The sequence below is a fragment of the Drosophila serrata genome, unplaced genomic scaffold (assembly GCF_035046125.1).
Source record: "Drosophila serrata isolate PLE 108 unplaced genomic scaffold, ASM3504612v1 contig_249, whole genome shotgun sequence".
In the NCBI taxonomy this organism is placed as follows: domain Eukaryota; kingdom Metazoa; phylum Arthropoda; class Insecta; order Diptera; family Drosophilidae; genus Drosophila; species Drosophila serrata.
Window position 1 is genome coordinate 262157 of NW_028257147.1, and position 18370 is coordinate 280526.

An 18370-nucleotide genomic window follows, 5' to 3' on the forward strand; every position below is an offset into this window, starting at 1 on the left:
CTCCTGTTGCATCTGGCGCTAATTAAAATCCCGACGAGCCATGCTCTGATGGGTTGCCATGACAGGTACGCGTGCGTCCTGCCGCGTAATAGAGTCAAAGGTGTTAGATAAGTAGCTGGCAACAAAAATGTATATATATAATATATATCATCCGTATATATATATTTATAATAAGGCTTTAGAGGAAGGGTAACTTTACAGTGTCATTCCACTGCAGTTGACAAGTGGAGCAAACAAACACGGAAAACAAAGACAAAGCCACCCGCATTCCACTCATTTTTACTTAAACTTTTGCCTTAGGCTGACACACGGAAGAGGAGAGCATAGAATGGGGGCCTCCAAAGGGGACATATTCCCCATTTAGTTATTGGGTTAATAAAACAAAAGTGCGGGGCAAAAAACAAAACAAAAAAAACAACACTAAACAAAGCTCACCTAGTTGCAACCTGCATTCTCACACTCGAAAAAAAGAATATAAGAAAGGGTAGCAAGAAATATGTATTTATATAACATATATCAATTAATATATTGTTTTAGAATTTATCTTTCTTGGAAATAAAAATAAAAATATCTATTTAAAGATTATTCCTAAGCGTTGCACAGTGCGTATACTTATTATTTTCAATCATAAGTCAAAAGGCTGATTTTGTTTCAGATATAAAAAATTTAAAATTTATCTTAAAACAATACGAAGTTTGACTACATTTTCTTAGTGTCCCTGCAAGTTATTTTCTCATTCGTCTTTAAGCTGCGTATACGTAATATTCTCATAATTTACTTATAAAATAAAAGAAAATCAAAATACAAATATTTTTTCAAAATAAAATACTTAAATATTTTCTTTAAATAAAACAAAACTCAAAAACTTCCTAGTGTTCCTGCAAGGTTTTTTGCATTTATCTTTACGGGGCGTACACGTAATATTATCATAATTTACCTGCTAAATAAAAGCAAGTGAAAATACTAAATTTGTTCTACAAATAATAAACTTAAATATTATACTTAAATAAAACAAAACGTAATATAAAAAGTTCATTAATGGTTCTGTAAGTTTTTCTTCAATTATTTTCCCGGCGCGTATGAGCAATATTTTCAGAATTTCCCAATATCATATTAAGAGCAGAATTTTTCTACAAATAAAATATTTAAATATTATCTTTAAACAATATTGAACACAAACTAAAATTTTCCCTAGTGTTTCTGTAAGTTTCTTTTTACAATTAGCTTCACGGGGCGTATGAGCAATTTTTTCAGAATTTACATATATCATGTCAAAATGCTAATTTTTTCTACAAAAAAAATCCTATGATCTTATCTGTAAATAATTCTAAATTCAAACTACATTTCCTTTAGTTTTTTTTGTTATTCATCTTCAAGGGGCGTATACGTAATATTATCATTATATACCCACAAAATAAAAGTAAGTGAAAATGCACATTTTTTCTTCAAATAAAATGATTAAATATTTTCTTGAAACAATACTAAACTCTAACTAACATTTTCCTTAGTATTTCTACTAGTTTCTTTTATTCTATTCAGCTTCACGGGGCGAATACTTAATATTTTCATAAGTTACCTATCAATAAAAGAAAGTCAAAATGTTAATTTTTTCTATAAATAAAAAACTTAAATATTATCTTTAAACAATACCAAACTCTAACTAAAATTTTCCCAAGTGTCCCCACAAGTTTCTTTTATTTAATTCAGCTTCACGGGGCGTATGCGCAATATTTGTATGTGGATTAACAAGCCACCGCCGCTAAAGAGCAGCATATGAGGGCGGGAAAAGCTGAAGGCAGGGGGACTGCGTAACTAAGACAAGTGTATAGTTGACAGTTGACAGTGGGAGGTGGAAACTCGAAGGGGGAGGGGAAGGGGGAAGGAAAATACCTGACACAGAAATGGGAACGGACAAAGAACGGATAAAGAGTGGACAAAGGTAACCAAGGTGCTGCAAACTCAGTTCGGTGGAAATTCCAAATTCTTTGCTCTTGGCCTGGCTCTTGTTTTTCTGTTCAGTGGGGTTTTTCCTTTTTCGCTTTGGCAATAGTTTTCCACATAATTTATGTTCTCTCCACTTCGGTGTAAAAGTTGTGCGATATGTTGTGTGTATGTGTGCCATATAAATGCAAGGAGCTCGTGTTATCTCTTTGAATGTGTGGGTAGGAAAAGTCGGCAAGCGTTGGCGTTGGCTTTGGCTTTTTCCTTTTCCTCTTGAAGGGAATTAAAACCAGTGTGTATGAATACTTGTCTTTATATAACTTGTTGGTTTCCCATTAACTAAACAAAGCTACAGAAAATAATTTGCAAGTAAAGAAAAGCTTGGGTAATATTTGTTTAATTTGCTTTAATAAATTTGTAAATTATTCCATGAATTAAATTTACTACTCTTTTTGTAAACATCTTTCTCTACTTTTACCTTGGTTAATTATTTCTTACTTTGCTTTAATTTATGCATTATTTTGAAACCTCCTGGTACTTGAAGCTTTTCGCCTCTGGGGTCAGTTCACTCTGCACTTTAATCATCAGCCCTTAAGGGGTTGTATATCCCAGGGCTTTTCTCAAGGCATTTCCCAGATTCATGTATCTAATTGATTTGGTTTTCCCACAGAGAGAGAAGGAGAGCAAGGGAGAGAAGCGAAGCAGGATATGCGGAATGGAATGCCAGGAGCTGGCGTAATAACTCGAGTGCTTCCAGCACTTGGCATATCCTTCATCAGCATCATCCTTGGGGGTGGTGCAATCAAAAGCGAGATGTCTGATGGCAGCGACAACTTAAATGATTCAACACCTTGAGCTGGGCGGTATGATAAGATCCGCTGAGGGGAGGGGGAGGAGTGGCGAAAGACGGACATATCAATCAAGGTGTGGAGTCATTGTCGCTCACTGTCTCTTTGGATGCGTGAGAAAAATTGCGTTGCATTATTTACATGTGCGCGGGGGCCCCTGAAAGCATGCTTTAATTTATTTTAATTCATTCCCTGTCGTCGTTTTTCGTCCTTGTCGCCGAGTGATATGTAAATATGCAGTTACGCGCTTACTTTGTCGTGCAATTACAGTAAACCAAGCATATAAACTACACAACATACACCACTGATGCTCCACACACATCATCCTGCCTGGAGAAGGAGGCAGGATCCCAACATCACCAACATCTCCGTTTCCTTTTCCCTCTGTCATTGAAGCAAACACGAGGAAAATTCTTTTGCTAATGCCAAACACATCCGTTCTTTATTTGATACCCTTGATGATGGAGGGTATCCATAAATTTGTGATGAAATTATTAGAAGTTTGAACAGGAGCTGACTGACTTTTATATATATTATACCTTTTCCAATGATAATTTCTATTTAGGAAACTTACATTTAGTTTCCAGTTAAATCCTTGTATTAAATACCCCCCTCATGAGTATCCCTTAGTCGTTATTACTCACAACTAATGGGATTCCCCATTTCCACAAGTATTAATGTCGTTCGGCGACACAAAAAACGAGATGAGAATCTTTGAGATGTCGCTGGCTTATTAGCCAGGCACTTTCACATGGCTTCACACACCTGTGTGTAATGCCGTTCCGTTCTTTCGTGTAATTCCCCGATGTCTGAGGGGGGAAAGCAGTTTCCCCCAGACCGCTGATTGACTTCCTTCCCAAGCTTCTCCAGAGAGCTCCTAATCGATTTTACACCCAAAGGACATTTTGCCGTGATTGTGTCTGCGGTTTGTTCGCTGCCTTTGATTCTTGTAGTATTTTTTATATGTACTTTTTTTTTTGACTTGCTTAAGCGTCTGTGTAAAAAGTCGTACACATTTCGAGGGGTTTTGCCTTTGCGGTGTTTTTCAGCTTCAATTAGATATGCGTATGCTGTTTGTTTTTAGAACTTTGCCACGTTTTTATTGCCCGGAAAGGCAGACGTGCTCAGAGTGTGTCGTCGTCTTCAGGTGGCGGTGGAATCTTATAAATTTTGGAATAACTTTCATAACTTATGGTGGAGGCAGCCACCTCAATGCAACTAATGCCATTGTCTTGTCACACATGTCGGATGCTGTCTGCGTTTGCTATTTGAGTTTTTCTCTACTACACTCTCTCTTTTCCTTTTTTTAAGCAGTGGAAAATCGTTGGAAGTTGGGGGAGTTATATCCTCCGTTTCTCGTAATGTGGTTTAGTGCTCGGTTGACATGTTTGTACGGCATGGACTTATGGCTAAAGGTACACAGAGAACTCGTGTCTCCTGTGCGTCTCCTGTGTGTGTGGGCTGATGCCACGGTTGGGTTCTTCTCATCACTGAGCAAACAGAAATTTGTCTAAATTGGTTGGCTAAGCTCAACTCCAAAGAAGGGGAGGAGAAAACCGAAGGCTTTAAAGCCACAACTAGCTGGCGGCGGGTGGGCTAACTTTAAATGAGTTTCATTTAAATTGTTCCGAGAAAAACCCAGTAATGACCCACATAGATAAGTTGAAAATAATGTTTTAGCTTTTATTTATCATATTAAATTCTATAATTTAATTAAATAGCTTTGGTATGAAAGTAAAACATGATTTAAGTGAGTTAATATATTCATTTGTCTGGGAAATATATTTGTGTCATAAAATTTGCTTTATTTAATATATAGCCTAAAGACTATTTATGAATTTTAGCTAGAGGCTAATACATAAATCAATTTTTGTAATGTTAAAACAATAAATTAAATTGGTTTCAGTATTATATCAATATTGTTTAATACTTTCCCTACATAAAATGTAGTATTTACCTATATAATCTTTAGGCCTGGTTAACATGTAAAAGAGCCTGTCTTAATAGCTTTGTACAAATTTCATGGAAAAACTTTTGAACATCCTTTTAAAGTTTACAAGGAGACTTTTGCCGGCTGTCAAATGCAGGACTTCCGCCCGAGTCGTTGACACTCACCTTTGGCCCCCGGAATGTGGGTAAAAATTTGTTTAAGCTTTTGCTTTGGCTTCGCCTTATTTTGCTTGATTTTTTTATGATTTGTATGTTTGTCAGCCGCTGTTGAGCCACAGGCGGTTTGTTTGTGTGTTTCTGTATTTGTTTGCAGTGTGTTTGAGCAAATTTGCTCGCCAACTCACTTTCATGTTTAATTAAAAGATAACACACACACACGTGTGTGTTTGCCATGATATGACAAGTCTTAAAGCATTTGCATCGTTTATCGGGTTGGGGAAAACTTCTGCAATGCCCCAGCTTTTGGATTTGGAAAATTTATGCAATTTTCAGTGTGTGTGTGTGTGTGTGTGTGTTCTGTATGCACTTTTGAGCTAACCGTGGTAGTGTGCAATGTGCCGGAAAATATATTTCCCCAAAACTCTCACGGAACTTATCTGCTTTTCAGAAATTGTGTGAGAGAGAGAGAGAGAGAGAGAGAGAGAGAGAGAGAGAGAGAGAGGGAGAGGTGCCATGGCTACGTGCCGCTTATCGTCATTATAATTGAAAGCTTTAAAAATTTATGGCCAACTTTTCGGCTATTTAGCATATCAAATCGTAAAATGCGAACGGCAAGTATTTGAGTTCGAGTTTCGCGGCAAAAAAAGAAAAAAAACTGACCAAGCACGCAAATAATTATATTCTGGCAATGGCGAATAAAAAACAATTTCAATTGCCTTTTTTACGACGCGTAATTTGGTTTATTTACGCACTTTGAGAGAAAATGCAGGACAATTTTCTGTTTCAGATAAATTAATTTTCTACTTGTTTTATTGTTATCTGAAAATTCTATTAAAATGATACTTGTTTAATAAGAAATTAAGGCTTGAAAATATTTAGAAACTATTCCTTAAGTGACAGTTAAGGTGCCAGGAATTAAATACGAAGAAATAATTAAGAATACCCATTTTATTTCATAAGTTATCAATATATTTAGCTCATAATTGCTTAAAAAATTGCTTCGAAATTATTGAGAAGTAGTGCTTATTTCTAAAACTGTTGTTTATAATTTAATATTGTTAATATTGTTATATTTTATTTGAATTTATTAATATTTAAATATATTTATTAAATTTTTATATTTCTAATTAAGTTTTATTTATTTATCTATAACACTCCTTACAAAACAGCTCAATATTCTATATTGAATTATTGTTAAAACTTGAAATTTTAGTTAGGAATTTTTGTTATATACAAAAGATTTGTTTAACCATTTTCTAATTTGATTTTATTTATAAAAGAACGAAAGATTCATTCCAATTTTCGTATAATTTAAGTAATCGCTCCTAAACATTTCTTTATAAATATTAAAATCAATTAAAGGAGTTTCGAACTCTTAGATCTTTAGAACAGTCCTGTAGATAAAGAATTCCACTTCTTCCTGACTTTATATATTTCCCTAAATTATTTATTTAAAATCCACTCAAAATTTTTTCGAGTGCCCCTTTCTCGTATCACCTACACCGCTGGCCATCAATTAATGTCGTTGCCATAAAAAACTTCTATAAAGTGATTGACTGTCCGGTTCGTGGGCCGAGTGGAGTGAAGGTGACTGACCCCTGACCCCCTGAAGCCACCTCGCAAATGGGCCCGATTGGCAAGTTGGCATGTTGAAATATTTAAAGCCGCTTAAACAAATTGTGGTCTGGTCATGCGGTGACTTCTCAGACAGTAAAACATTGGGTGGAAGAAAAGTGGGGGGTGGCGATTTCATTACGGGGAAAATCAATAAGACTGGCCCCAAAGAGGGGGAGTTGGGCGAGGGAATCGCTTTCGTAATCTCCACATAAAACTCTTTCTGCTTCTCGTTAGGCGCATTAAATTACAAATTCCATTAAAATGATTATTAAAGCAAGTATTTGCTAATTAATTTACTTGCTACGCACAATGCCAGGACGCAATTAATAAATCCAAATGAGTAGCTACATTATAATCAGGACTCCACTTGGATAGCCAACAGAGCGAGGTAAAAGCTCGGACTTTCGAGCACCCTGTAAAAGTCATTTGGCGCGTGGATTAAACATTTAAATGTTTTTATTTTGGTGGTTTGGTGAGGGGAGAGAGGTGGCAGACCCCCTACAGGGGTCATTAAGCTGGCTGAGAGCCTGGCAATGGGATGGAGTATGTTAATTGCATTTGGCATTAAAGAATTATACGGATTTAAGTCTACGAAAGATTTAATGCTGAGATTTACTGATAAGAAATGGATATTACTTTAATTCGATCGAGGGGGGGAAATCATTTATAGAGCTTCAATGGCAGTAAACTTTAGGAAAATTCTACTTTTAATTAGACTAGGAATTATTTAAGCTAGAAAAATATTTACAAATATTATTATAAAATAATTCAACATTCAAAAGATATCAAAAACCAAGGTGTACATTGTTTATATGTATTTTTAAACTTTAGGAAACATTTTCCCTGTTGAAAATTAATTAGAAAGTAATATATATAAGTTAATAAATTATTTTAAAATATGTTTAAATACAATTATAATCACTAAAACCCTTGAATTTCATAAATTTACCCAACAAATTTCAATTTAAACTAGAAAAATTGTTACAAATATTAATTAGATATAATTAAATATTCAAAAGATACCAAAAAGCTAGTACATTTTTTATTTGCTCATTTCATCTTTAAAAAACCTTTTCCCAGTAAAAAAATTATCATAAAGTTATTTTTGTAAATTCAAAACTAAATGTTAAATATGTTCTAGTGCAATTTTAAATTTTAAAACCCAAGAATTTCATAAATTTACCCAACAAACTTCAAGTTTAATTCATGCAACCAATAAATTTCATATTCCTTTTAACTCAACTCACTCATCTGACTCAATTGCAATGCAATTGCACTTGTATTCCGGCACAAAACTGAACTCTTACTCATTGTGATAGAGCCGTAACAATCTACCCTTTGTTACCCCTCGGAAACACAATGAATTACAGCAGTGGCCCCCATGACCCCGGTGTACTCGCTGTAGTTCTTATGAATAATAAAGCAAATAATCTGTCAGCGTCGCAGCCGCCTAACCGAAAACCAGAGGCCACCCGAAGCCAAACCCAAATCCCGGAGTCAGAGATGAAGAAATGGATAGAGAAGAGAGAGAGAGAGAGAGGGAGCATAGAGAGAGAGAGAGAGAGGGAGCATGGAGAGAAAAGGGGAGGGAAGCCACTACAACAGTTGGGGAATGTCAGTGAGAAATCCACAGCGACAAACGACTCAATTCGTGGGCGAAATTCGAGTACTCTCAGTCGGCGTTTGCTCTGTCTGACAAATCAAAAAAACTGGGTTACACAATAAGAAAAAATAATTAGCTTAAAGGGGTCAAATGTATTGAATTTTATGGGAAATTAAAGAAACTTTATAATAAAGGATTTAATAGAAGTAAAGAATAAATCATTTAAATTAAGCATAGTATCAAAAAAAGTTTAACTATGATACACAATTTTACTCTATATTCTCTATTCCGGCAACAATAAATATAATAAATTTAATAAAATATTTTCTCTCTGTAAAAAATTAAAAAATCACCCACAAAAGTATGCAACACAAACGTTTAATGATCAACCGGGTATCCCCTTATTAAATCCTTAATTTAATTCATTTAAAATCTCTTGATTTCCCACCCAATTGATATCATTTTACAGTTGTAACTATTTTCTCTGTGCATGGAAATTGGTGGGGAAAAGCGGAAAAGTGAGTCCGGGTGGAGAAAAAAAAGAAAAGAAAGGGGAGTCCACTGCTAATAACACGAAATCCGATTTGAACGTTGGACCTGCGTGTGATAAAAGCAACAACATCACGCAGTCTGCGGTTGCCTTTTTCCGTTTCGTTTCATTTTCGTTTCGTTTGGTTTTTGGTCCTGAGCCATGCCACTGCCACACGCTGCGTATGCGTAACGTGCGTTTTAATGAAATATTGAATTTTATTGCCTGCGTGCCCAGGACGCGCTGTCAACAACTTTCGTCCATGGTTTTGGGCCTGGCCCACGAACCTGGTCCAAATACTACCAAAAAAAAAAAACAAAAAAAAAAAGCTGGCCTGCTTCACAACTTGTCACTGCCTCGAGGGCTGAGCTACACTGGGAGGAAGAGGGAAGTAAAACTAAATTTATGACATTATTCATTAGGAGTTCTTGTTTTCATAATTAACTATAGGCAAATATAACATGAAATCAGGTATTTATTTGTTATTTAAATAACACTTGATTATACTTTTTATATTCATCATATTGATTGCATTAACTAGCTTAATTTAATTTCTTTTTTTCTGTTAAAAAAGAGTACAATTATTCTTTCTGCACACAAATATAGTTATTCAAACAAAAGATGAATTAAAACCCTTTTGTTTGATCAATGGCACATTACATATGCAATTACAATTTATTCATTTCAACTTTTTCATCAATAGAAAATTAATGTTATTGTTTAATATTACACGGTTTGTTTATTATTTAAATATATTTTTTTTTCCGTGTGTCAGAGAGATCCCTTACACCGTTTTCGCCTCCCTCTCCTGTATAACCTCTTAATTTGATTCGTTTTATTTGTTATGCAAAAACTTGAAGTATATTATTATTACACATATACCGCCCCCCTTTTTGCCCCCTGTAATTTTTTACTTTTCGTTTCGCCTGCCTAATAAAAGCAATTTATGAAGCCCAAAGCGCGGAAATGAATTGTTAACCGAAATTTTTGTTCAACGCTTGCGGCAGGAGAGAATGATTTTTGTCCATGATATTGTTGTTGATGAGTGGGCGGCTCTGTCTTTTGTTTATGGTCACTCAGACCATTTTCATTCATTCATTCATTCAACCTTCTGCAGCTTCGCCTCGGCACACGTAAACGCCTTTTGCGGCATTGTGAAATTTCCCAGAGCGCTCATAAAAATGAAAACCGCCAGAAGGGCCAGATAACAAGTGGCCAAGGAGGGGGCCAGGGGGGATGGAAAATGAATACTCGGGGAAGTGAAAGTCAGTCAGGCGGGAAGAAGGAAGGATGCAAGGTGCATATGGCGCAGCTTTCCAATTAAGGGGACTTACATCCCACGGAAACATGGAAAGCAGGAAGGAAGGAAGGAAGGCTTTAAGTATATTCTCAAGTGGCGGAAAAAGCCAAGCTGCTTTCAGTTTAAGGAGATTTATTTATGCCAAGACAAGACTGATTGGCAGTTCTTCAAAGATTGTAAGAGATTTGTTTATTCAGAAAATAGAAAGTGTGGTCATAAAATAATAATAGTAAGAAGAGAGTTATTCATTTTCTTAACAGAAAGATAGTTTTTATACATCGAATTGTATATTTTTAGAGCATTTTAACTTAGGGATAATGTATTTGCTATATTTTAAAATATATAAGCACTTAATGTCAAAATAATTAACAAGAAATTAAGGTAATTTAAAAACCTTTAAAAAGAATTTTTATTCCCTTGAAAAGTATTTTATATTTCAGTCAAAAGCTTGTTACGAAGTGAAAGAGACATTCCGACCCCATAAATCATATATATTCTTGATCAGCATCAACAGCCGAATCGATCTAGCTATATCAGGAAGGGAAAAATGTTTTTGAAATTTTTGAACATTTTTTAAATGGTTTTTAGATCATTAAAATGGTCAAAAATGTATAAAAATTTTAAATTTCTTAAAATTCAAAATTAAGCAGCTTTCCAATTTAAAATTAATGCATTTTTGGCTCAGTTATGAGTTTTTAAAACTTTGATTTATCAAAAAAATTATCATATAAAAATATCGTAAAATTTTGATTCAGAGATTGTATGTATTTTAAAATTTGTTATATTTCGAATTTAAACCAAAAACACAATTGCAATCTGCAAGGGTATTTAGTTTCTTTTCTGGTTTTATCTTTTTTTCTTATGAAAGTACTTAAAATCTCACTAAGAGGTCATTATTTATTCTTTAGTTCTTTAAATATATATAAATATTTGCATTATGCTTAATTAAATTAATAAACTTCCATTTAAATCCATTCAAAATGCCAGAGAGTTGAATGTTTTTATCCTTAACTCTCCTACAAATTCTCGATATTTTTAAATCTCAGGAAGAGGTCATCAAAATAAATGCGAAATATAAAATGAAAAGCTGGAGCTGGAAAACCACAGCCGCCGCTGCTTCCAGTCTGCCTTCATTAATGTTTATATTTTATTTTTTCCACTTTTGTTTCTGTTTAATTGTGAGATAAAACTTACCGATAATGAGCAGCTTTATGGTCGACATGTTTGACTGTGTTGTTGCTGATGTATTTTTGTATATATTTTTTTCTCCTCTCAGTTTTTCCTGGGATTTCCCCGAGTTTCCCACTTTATTTTCTTTGCTTGTTTTTTTTTTTTTTATTTCCAACTCTTTCGTTTTCGGTTTATACTTGTCTGGCGTTTGCGGCAGCTGTTTGCCGGCCAATTGGTATTTACAGAAAAATATGAATTCAAGCCAAAAAGGGGCACAGTTTGACAGTCACTAGCGGGGGCACGGCACAAATTGCATTTTAATGTCGCAATGGCAATGCAATTTTGATGAAATGCAGCACGCCGACGATTATCCCGAGATCCATTTTATATATTTCCTTTATTGTTTTTTACTTTTTCACTTTAAATTCCAAGTTTTCCTCGTTGAAAATGTCCAAGAATTGATTTTGCAGGTGATGCTTGTTGGTATGCCTTTTTGAAATATTTAAGCACTTGAAGTGCAGCCAAGTGCCGAGAAATGCCTGGGCACTGTAATTAAATGTTTCAATTAAATTAAATGCGACACACACACACACCGATACACACACACACTGACAAAGAGATGGGCTCATGCAAAATGCATATGGAAGGCGCCTAGAAGTAGGCAATGAATATTTAAGGCCTCAGACATTTCAATTTGAGGCCCCAAAGAACGTAGAAGGCCAAGAAGAGGCTAAAGGCTAGCCATGCCCAGACATTAAATTAACATATTTCCCAAATAATAATAACTTTCACAGAGAGACACAGAGAATGCGATGGATCCTGCAAATGGAATTGTGCCAGCCAGTTGCCAGTTGGCTTTTCTACACATGTAAACCGGCTGCTAATGTCTTATTCATGTTTGCAACTTATGAGCGGCCAACATGTCAGTCAAAACGGCCCCGAAAATGGCCCATCGTTGCGTGCTCCCAACTTATTAGGTTCCACCTACTATCTCACCTGGTCAGTGAGCCCGGAATGGTTAATGGCCCACCGACCAGGCCAAGCCCGGCCAATTGCTGGGCTATTTATTTAAAACCGAGCCAAAGGGAACAAGGAAGGAAGGGAAGAAAAACGAGACGAGAGCAATTGTTAATGGAAATCCTCGTCACTCACTCCCACTTAAATACTGAGTAATTATTAGTTATTAATGAGGCCTGTTTTTATTTTTAGTTGAAAGTTTAGTATAACGAAACTAATTATGTTTTGCAAGTGAAAATCTGGGCTTATGTTACAGGAAGTACTGGGAAAGCAACAATTTAAATTCTAAGAACATTTATTTAAACTGTTCTCTCTTGCTTCTACTATTGCCCGAAATATATTCTAAAATTTGCTGATGATGTTTTTTTTAAATTATTTTTATTTAAATACATTTATATTGTATTAAAATTGAATATAAATATATAATGTAACATAAAACAAGCTAGATATTATTTGCAATGTTCTTTTAAGATAGAAAATGTATTTTTAAATTTATGTTACTATTCTATTTTAAATACTCAGTTTAAAAACGTATAAATCTAGTTGAATTTTAAAACATTTAAATCAATTTGTTATGTCTAAGTTCATTATTCTTTTTAGTAAAATATGTTCAAAACATTATTTTTAATTTTTTTAAAGTTATTAACACTATAGAACTAAAAAGCCATTTAAAACTTTATTGGAATAAGTTGTTTCAAATAACTTCTTAAACCTTGTAAAAATTTATTCAATTAATCATTTAGTAATAAATAACGAATCACTTTCCTAAATACTAGTAAGTATTTCAAAGATTTACAGTTAATCTCCACTAAGGCTCTCAATTACTTTAATTTTTTTCACTTTTTTCACCATATTAAAGTTTATTTATAGCCATAAAAATAAAATGTTGAACAACTATCTTCCATCTTAATTGACTTTTAGCAAAACGTAGTCTTATCACTTGCATTTTCACAAAACGATTTAAATGGACAATTTATTGGTCCTTCGAGGACAACTGCAAACACAAATTGCTCACTCAATTTACATATTTCATAATGTCACAAAGTCCAGACATCAATAAAAAATACACACACACAAAACTTGAACACTTGTTGTGATTTTCCTTATTCTTTGAATTTACTGAATCTCTCCAATCTGTGCATTTAGTTTAAGAAAGTTGAAGTTAAGCCATAAACTCGGACATAACTCACATAATTCGCTTATGCATTTTGGTAAGCAAAACTTTAAGCTAAACCACTCACAACGACTCACATAAAACGACCAAGAACGAGCCATAACAATGGCCAAGAAATAAGCACAAGGAATTGTGAAATGTGCCTTTTCAGGACCCCCAAAAAATCAGCTGTCACGGTGGAATAATAAAAAATAATTTATTTGCATTTTTATTTGCACAGAGAACGAGAAAGAGCCTGGGAGTCTGGCACTGACTTGGATTTCTATAGAGGATCCTAGAACCGAGACCAAGGACAACAAGTTGCCGAGCAAAAAGGACGACAACAAAAAGTACAAAATACAAAAATAAATATAAGAAAAGCAGAGGAAATTATACGGATTTGACAGATGAGCAAAGGTAAGTGGAGCACAACTTTCGCAGCGGCTTTAAATTGAGCAGAAATTGTTTGTCACTGTTTGTTGTTGGGTCGCCCTGCATTTTTCCATTTTCCATTTTCTATTTGCTATATATATTTTTTTCTTCTGCTGCTTGCAGCTTTGCGTATTTTGTTGCACTTGTGTAGTTTTGGCCCAGTTTCTGGCTTTTGGCGGCATGAATATGCATGCGGCATAACATTTGTGGGGCGGATTTCCACTGCGGGTCGCCCGGCGGCAGGGCAAGGTCAGGGGGATATACATATATGGGTTCATGGGAGGAAATTAAGGGGGGGCAACAGTTGCACTTGAGTGCCAATTGTCGAAAGAGTTGGCCCGGCAATTTGCATAATTACAAACGCACATGTAAGCGAGGCGCAGAGCGGTTTCCGCCACTGCAACGCTGCTTTTCCGCTTTTCTGCTTTTCCACACTCTCGAGCACACACACGTAAGGTTTCTTCGTTTATATTTAATTTTTTATTTTATTTTTTCTTATTTTCTTGTTGTTTTTGATTAGCAGGTATTTGCCATTTCGGTAGCGTGTTCGGCTTTCCCCGACTTTCCGATTTTCCGCTTTGCCGCCCGTTGCCGCAGAACGCTTCTTACCAACTAACTGCAATTTCGGTTTTGTTCTAGCTTAAGAACGAAGTCCGTGCCACGAAGTGTGTGTGCGATCCCGACCCGAGTACAGTGACACTTCGGGTGTCGCGAACGAACCTGACAGCGAAGTCTTGCCTCCTTTTTCCACGTTTTCCCGAAGCGTCTGCGCTTAGAGAGAGAGCAAAAGAGAGGGGAAAACTTTAGCAACATGTTGCCAAAGGAGAGCAAGGTTAGCGAGAGAGATAGGGAGAGAGAGAGAAAGTTCTCAGGACTATTGTGGTAGGTTAGGGACTCTAGGGAGATGTCCTCAAAACGTACAGCAAATTGTCCTAGGCCTGATTCTACAGCTCAAGTGGATGGAAAAATGTTTAGAAAAGATTTTCTGGAATCACCAAGGATTTGAAATTCATTGAAATGAAATCTAAAAGTATGAAATATATTATATATTTTATTATATAAATTTTGATAAATAATTATTCGATTTCAATAACGTGGCATGGAAGAAGTCCGGATTATAAACCTTTTTACCAACAAGGACATTTTGTAATGCTCTATTATTTGCATAACTCCTTTTTTTAAATGCTCAACAATTAATTTGTACATTTTTATACAAATATTTTTTTTTAATAAATATATTTAATGTATATGTTCTTTTATATTTGCAGTATCTTTAGTATATTTACAGTTTATTTATTTGTTCTTATTGTAACTTAAAAGAAAGTTTAATCGTTTAAATAATTAGCCAAGGATTATGCATTTTTAAGGTCTCAAATTAATTATTTATTTTCCTGACATGAAATATAAATTCATACCTTTTTTTATACCCATGCAATCCATTTTTAAATGACTTTCATAAGCAAGAAGAACTACAAATAAAAGCCTTATATAAATACCAGCTAATATTATTTTAAATGAAAATTCTTTCCCAGTTATCAGTTATTATTATCATCTCAACCCATTTATATTTCTAAACTATTTATTGACCCAAATAAAATATTATTTAAGAACTATTTATTAATTTTAGCCTCATCCGTTGCTCCATTTATTTATTTTATGGCCATTCTCTCTGCGTTTTGGTTTATTTATGTTTTGGGGTCAGCCGAAGCTGGCTTGTTTATGAGCATAAACACGTCACGAAGACGAATTGCCACGAAATCTTGTTTTGGGGCCAAAATCGTGGGCGCTCGGTTTTAGCCAGGTTTTTTGCCCCAATCCTGGCTAACTCTTCGAGAGAGAGAGAGAGTCTGTTTCGATTCCAATGCGTTCCGCTCTCTCTCTCTCGGCAGGACTCTCGCAGGACCACAAGCTTTCTCTCCACCTGCAACATGTTCATTTGTTGCACTCACCAAATGCATTCTTCGGCTCTTTGGACTTCAGAAGAATCAACAGTTGTCCCCAAATACTGTAGACAACGAGTGCTATAGGCTCTTGATTTTATAATATTTTTTATTGGCAATATATAACTTTTAGGTGGCGCTCACGTTTCGCTAAAGAACTCAACTATATATATTGTTTAGGCCCCCCCTTTGAATATTTCGTGTAATCAACAAAAGTGGCCAACATTTCAACTCCGCCCAGATATTTTGCGAGTAGTTTATGGCCCAGTCCCTTCATTTTGAATGTGTCTCGTGGCACATAAAAAATATTTGCAAACTGAACACGGGAAAGAGAATGCCACAAAGGTTTTGCTGACAACACCTTACCTCAGGAAATGTACACACACCCAAAGAGAGAGACACCCAAAAGTTGTTAAAAAGTCCAAATAAATTTGTTTGTTGCCCCCTCTCTCTTTTTTCGAGGAAGTGGAGACGACGCCTCACAAATGTTTGACATAAATTTATGCGTTTTGTGTGTTGCCCACGAAAACTCCTCAACTTTGCTTGTAGATCAGGTTAGGTGGCATCCTGGGGGCAAGGCACTGGAAAATTGTGTGGAAAAGGTGGGAGGGGTTGAAGGAAAGTGCAGACAGGCTGGCAAAACTAAAGTGTGTTTCGAAATTGAGTTGTCATAAAAGCATTCAGCAGTAGTTGCAGTCGAAGTCGGGTGTTTGATGGGGTCACAGTGGGGATTTAGAAGGGAAAAGGAAAATTATATAAATATAATATAAAATTTAAATAAGTTCAACATTTCAACATATACATTTGCAGATAAATATAAGGTTTTGATTAAATAAAAAAGAAAGAATTAAAGATGTAAGACTGTTTTAATTTGGTTTACAACACTGAAGAACCTTTAACATACTTAACATTAATATAAAACATACTTTAAATATTTTATATTACTTTCCTATTTGATTTAATTTAAATTTATTTCCATTTCCCTCTTAAAAACTCTCCACTGTAGTTGACAGTTGCTCGTAGACAATCTTTTATTTCCCTGGTAAAAGGGAACAACTGCCACCTTTGAACCAAACTCCCAACTTGGCTACAACTTTTTTTTGGTGTAAACCCCAATCCATTCCCTCAATACTTTCACTATTCTGGAAATGGAGAGAGAGATGGGTATGACAGAGTGCAAACTTTTTTCGATTTAAATAAAAAGCCAGCAATACGACAAGACTTTGAACTTTGATAGAGGTCTATAAAAAAAAAAATATTGTTATACATATAAAAATATGTCAACAACGCCATTGGCCAAGGCTAGTCGAAGGTGGTCAAAAGTGGAGGAAAAAGTAACATATATTTTTGTCCAACATTTTTATGGCCAAGTATTTGGATAACAAAACAAATTGGAGGAGAAAGGTGGCTTTTAAGTTGCTAGAGTCATCAATTGGTTTATGTTTAGTTTATGAATTTTATTAGGAAATTGTATTAAGAAATGTTTTGATTAAGGAATGTGTTTATTAAATTGATTACGAATATTTAAAAGAAGAAAAATATATACTTTGGAACTTCTTTTAGGAAGATCTCCATATATATATTATATATTTGTATAATGATAGATTTTTAAAACCAAAATATTTCCTTCTCAGATTTTAAAATGCTTAAAATTTATCTGAAGAAATACCTGTAATAGTTATATATATATATATATTTTACAAATACTTGTTATTTTCTATTATTTATAATTTATAATATATATATATTATTTATATTATTTTATTATTTATTTATTTATTATTTATTTATTTTATTATTTATAATATATATAATATATATTTTTTAAATATATTATATTTATAATAAGACTTTAATAATCATTTGCTCGAAGGATTGTTAAACATTTTCCATGCGATTTGGGCTGAGTAAAGCCTATCTCTTATCTTTACAGATTGTTGTTTTATATTTAACATATTTATTTTTTATTCATGGTTACGCAGAAAATGTTTGCAGGAACTGCAGCTGCCGAACCGGCGGCGGTTTAAACATTTTTAATTAATTTACACACACCGACAGCAGCTGCTTCTGCTTGGCATGTGATGCACGTAAGATGCGCGGGCGTTCATCCTGCAGGAAAGGCTGCCACAGTACGCTTGGGGGCGTGGCAGCAGGCAAATGAAGCAACTGGGGGTTGGGGGAGGGGGAGACTGAGGATAAAATTAAAATTGTAGCGAAATACTTTTGGTTGCAGCTGCAATGCAGCTACGCCGCAGCAGCAACTACAGTTAATCAAATGTGAAATGACATGAGAATAAAGCCCGTCGACATGGGGGAGGGGGCGTGGGGAGAGTGGAAAAGGCGGGGCGGTACATAAATCAGAGCAGCCACGCCCACTCTCAACCCCGGCGACCAATTCGCACTTAATTGCTTAAACAAAAGCGACGCCGTCAACGCACTATTGAGCAATTATGCAGTAGGAAAAAATTGTATAGTGCCCAAAAAGGTATGCTATACTTTTTTGGGCTTAAAGTTAAGCAGAGGAAAAGCAAAGGAAATTGCTTTATTTTAATATATTAAGTATTTCTTGTAGTAAAATAAATTTATTTAATTAGTTAAAAGTCGTATTAACCATATTGCATAGGAACTTCTCCTTCTTTAGAGTTATTTCCTATTAAAAAAATAAGTTAATTAACAGATATATATAATTATTTCTCAATCACTATTTCTTT

At 34.7% G+C, this 18370-nt stretch overlaps 1 protein-coding gene across 4 annotated transcripts in view; it reads right to left on the reverse strand.

Moving 5' to 3' along the window:
* The window catches only part of fred (friend of echinoid), a 401947-nt gene that overhangs the window by 107144 nt on the left and 276433 nt on the right, over nucleotides 1-18370 (reverse strand). For 3 of the 4 annotated variants that reach the window (XR_015271654.1, XM_086832362.1, XM_086832361.1), the window contains exons 1-2: nucleotides 14086-14753; nucleotides 11142-11663 (exon numbers count right to left, since the gene is read on the reverse strand). The exons of the other annotated variant lie outside the window; for it this stretch is intronic. Coding sequence is in view for 2 of the 3 variants with exons in the window: in XM_086832362.1 (XP_086688488.1) it covers nucleotides 11142-11169 (28 nt within the window). In the remaining variant the exon portion in view is untranslated. Of the gene's footprint in view, nucleotides 1-11141; nucleotides 11664-14085; nucleotides 14754-18370 lie in introns of those variants that run through there. 4 annotated transcript variants of the gene reach the window in all.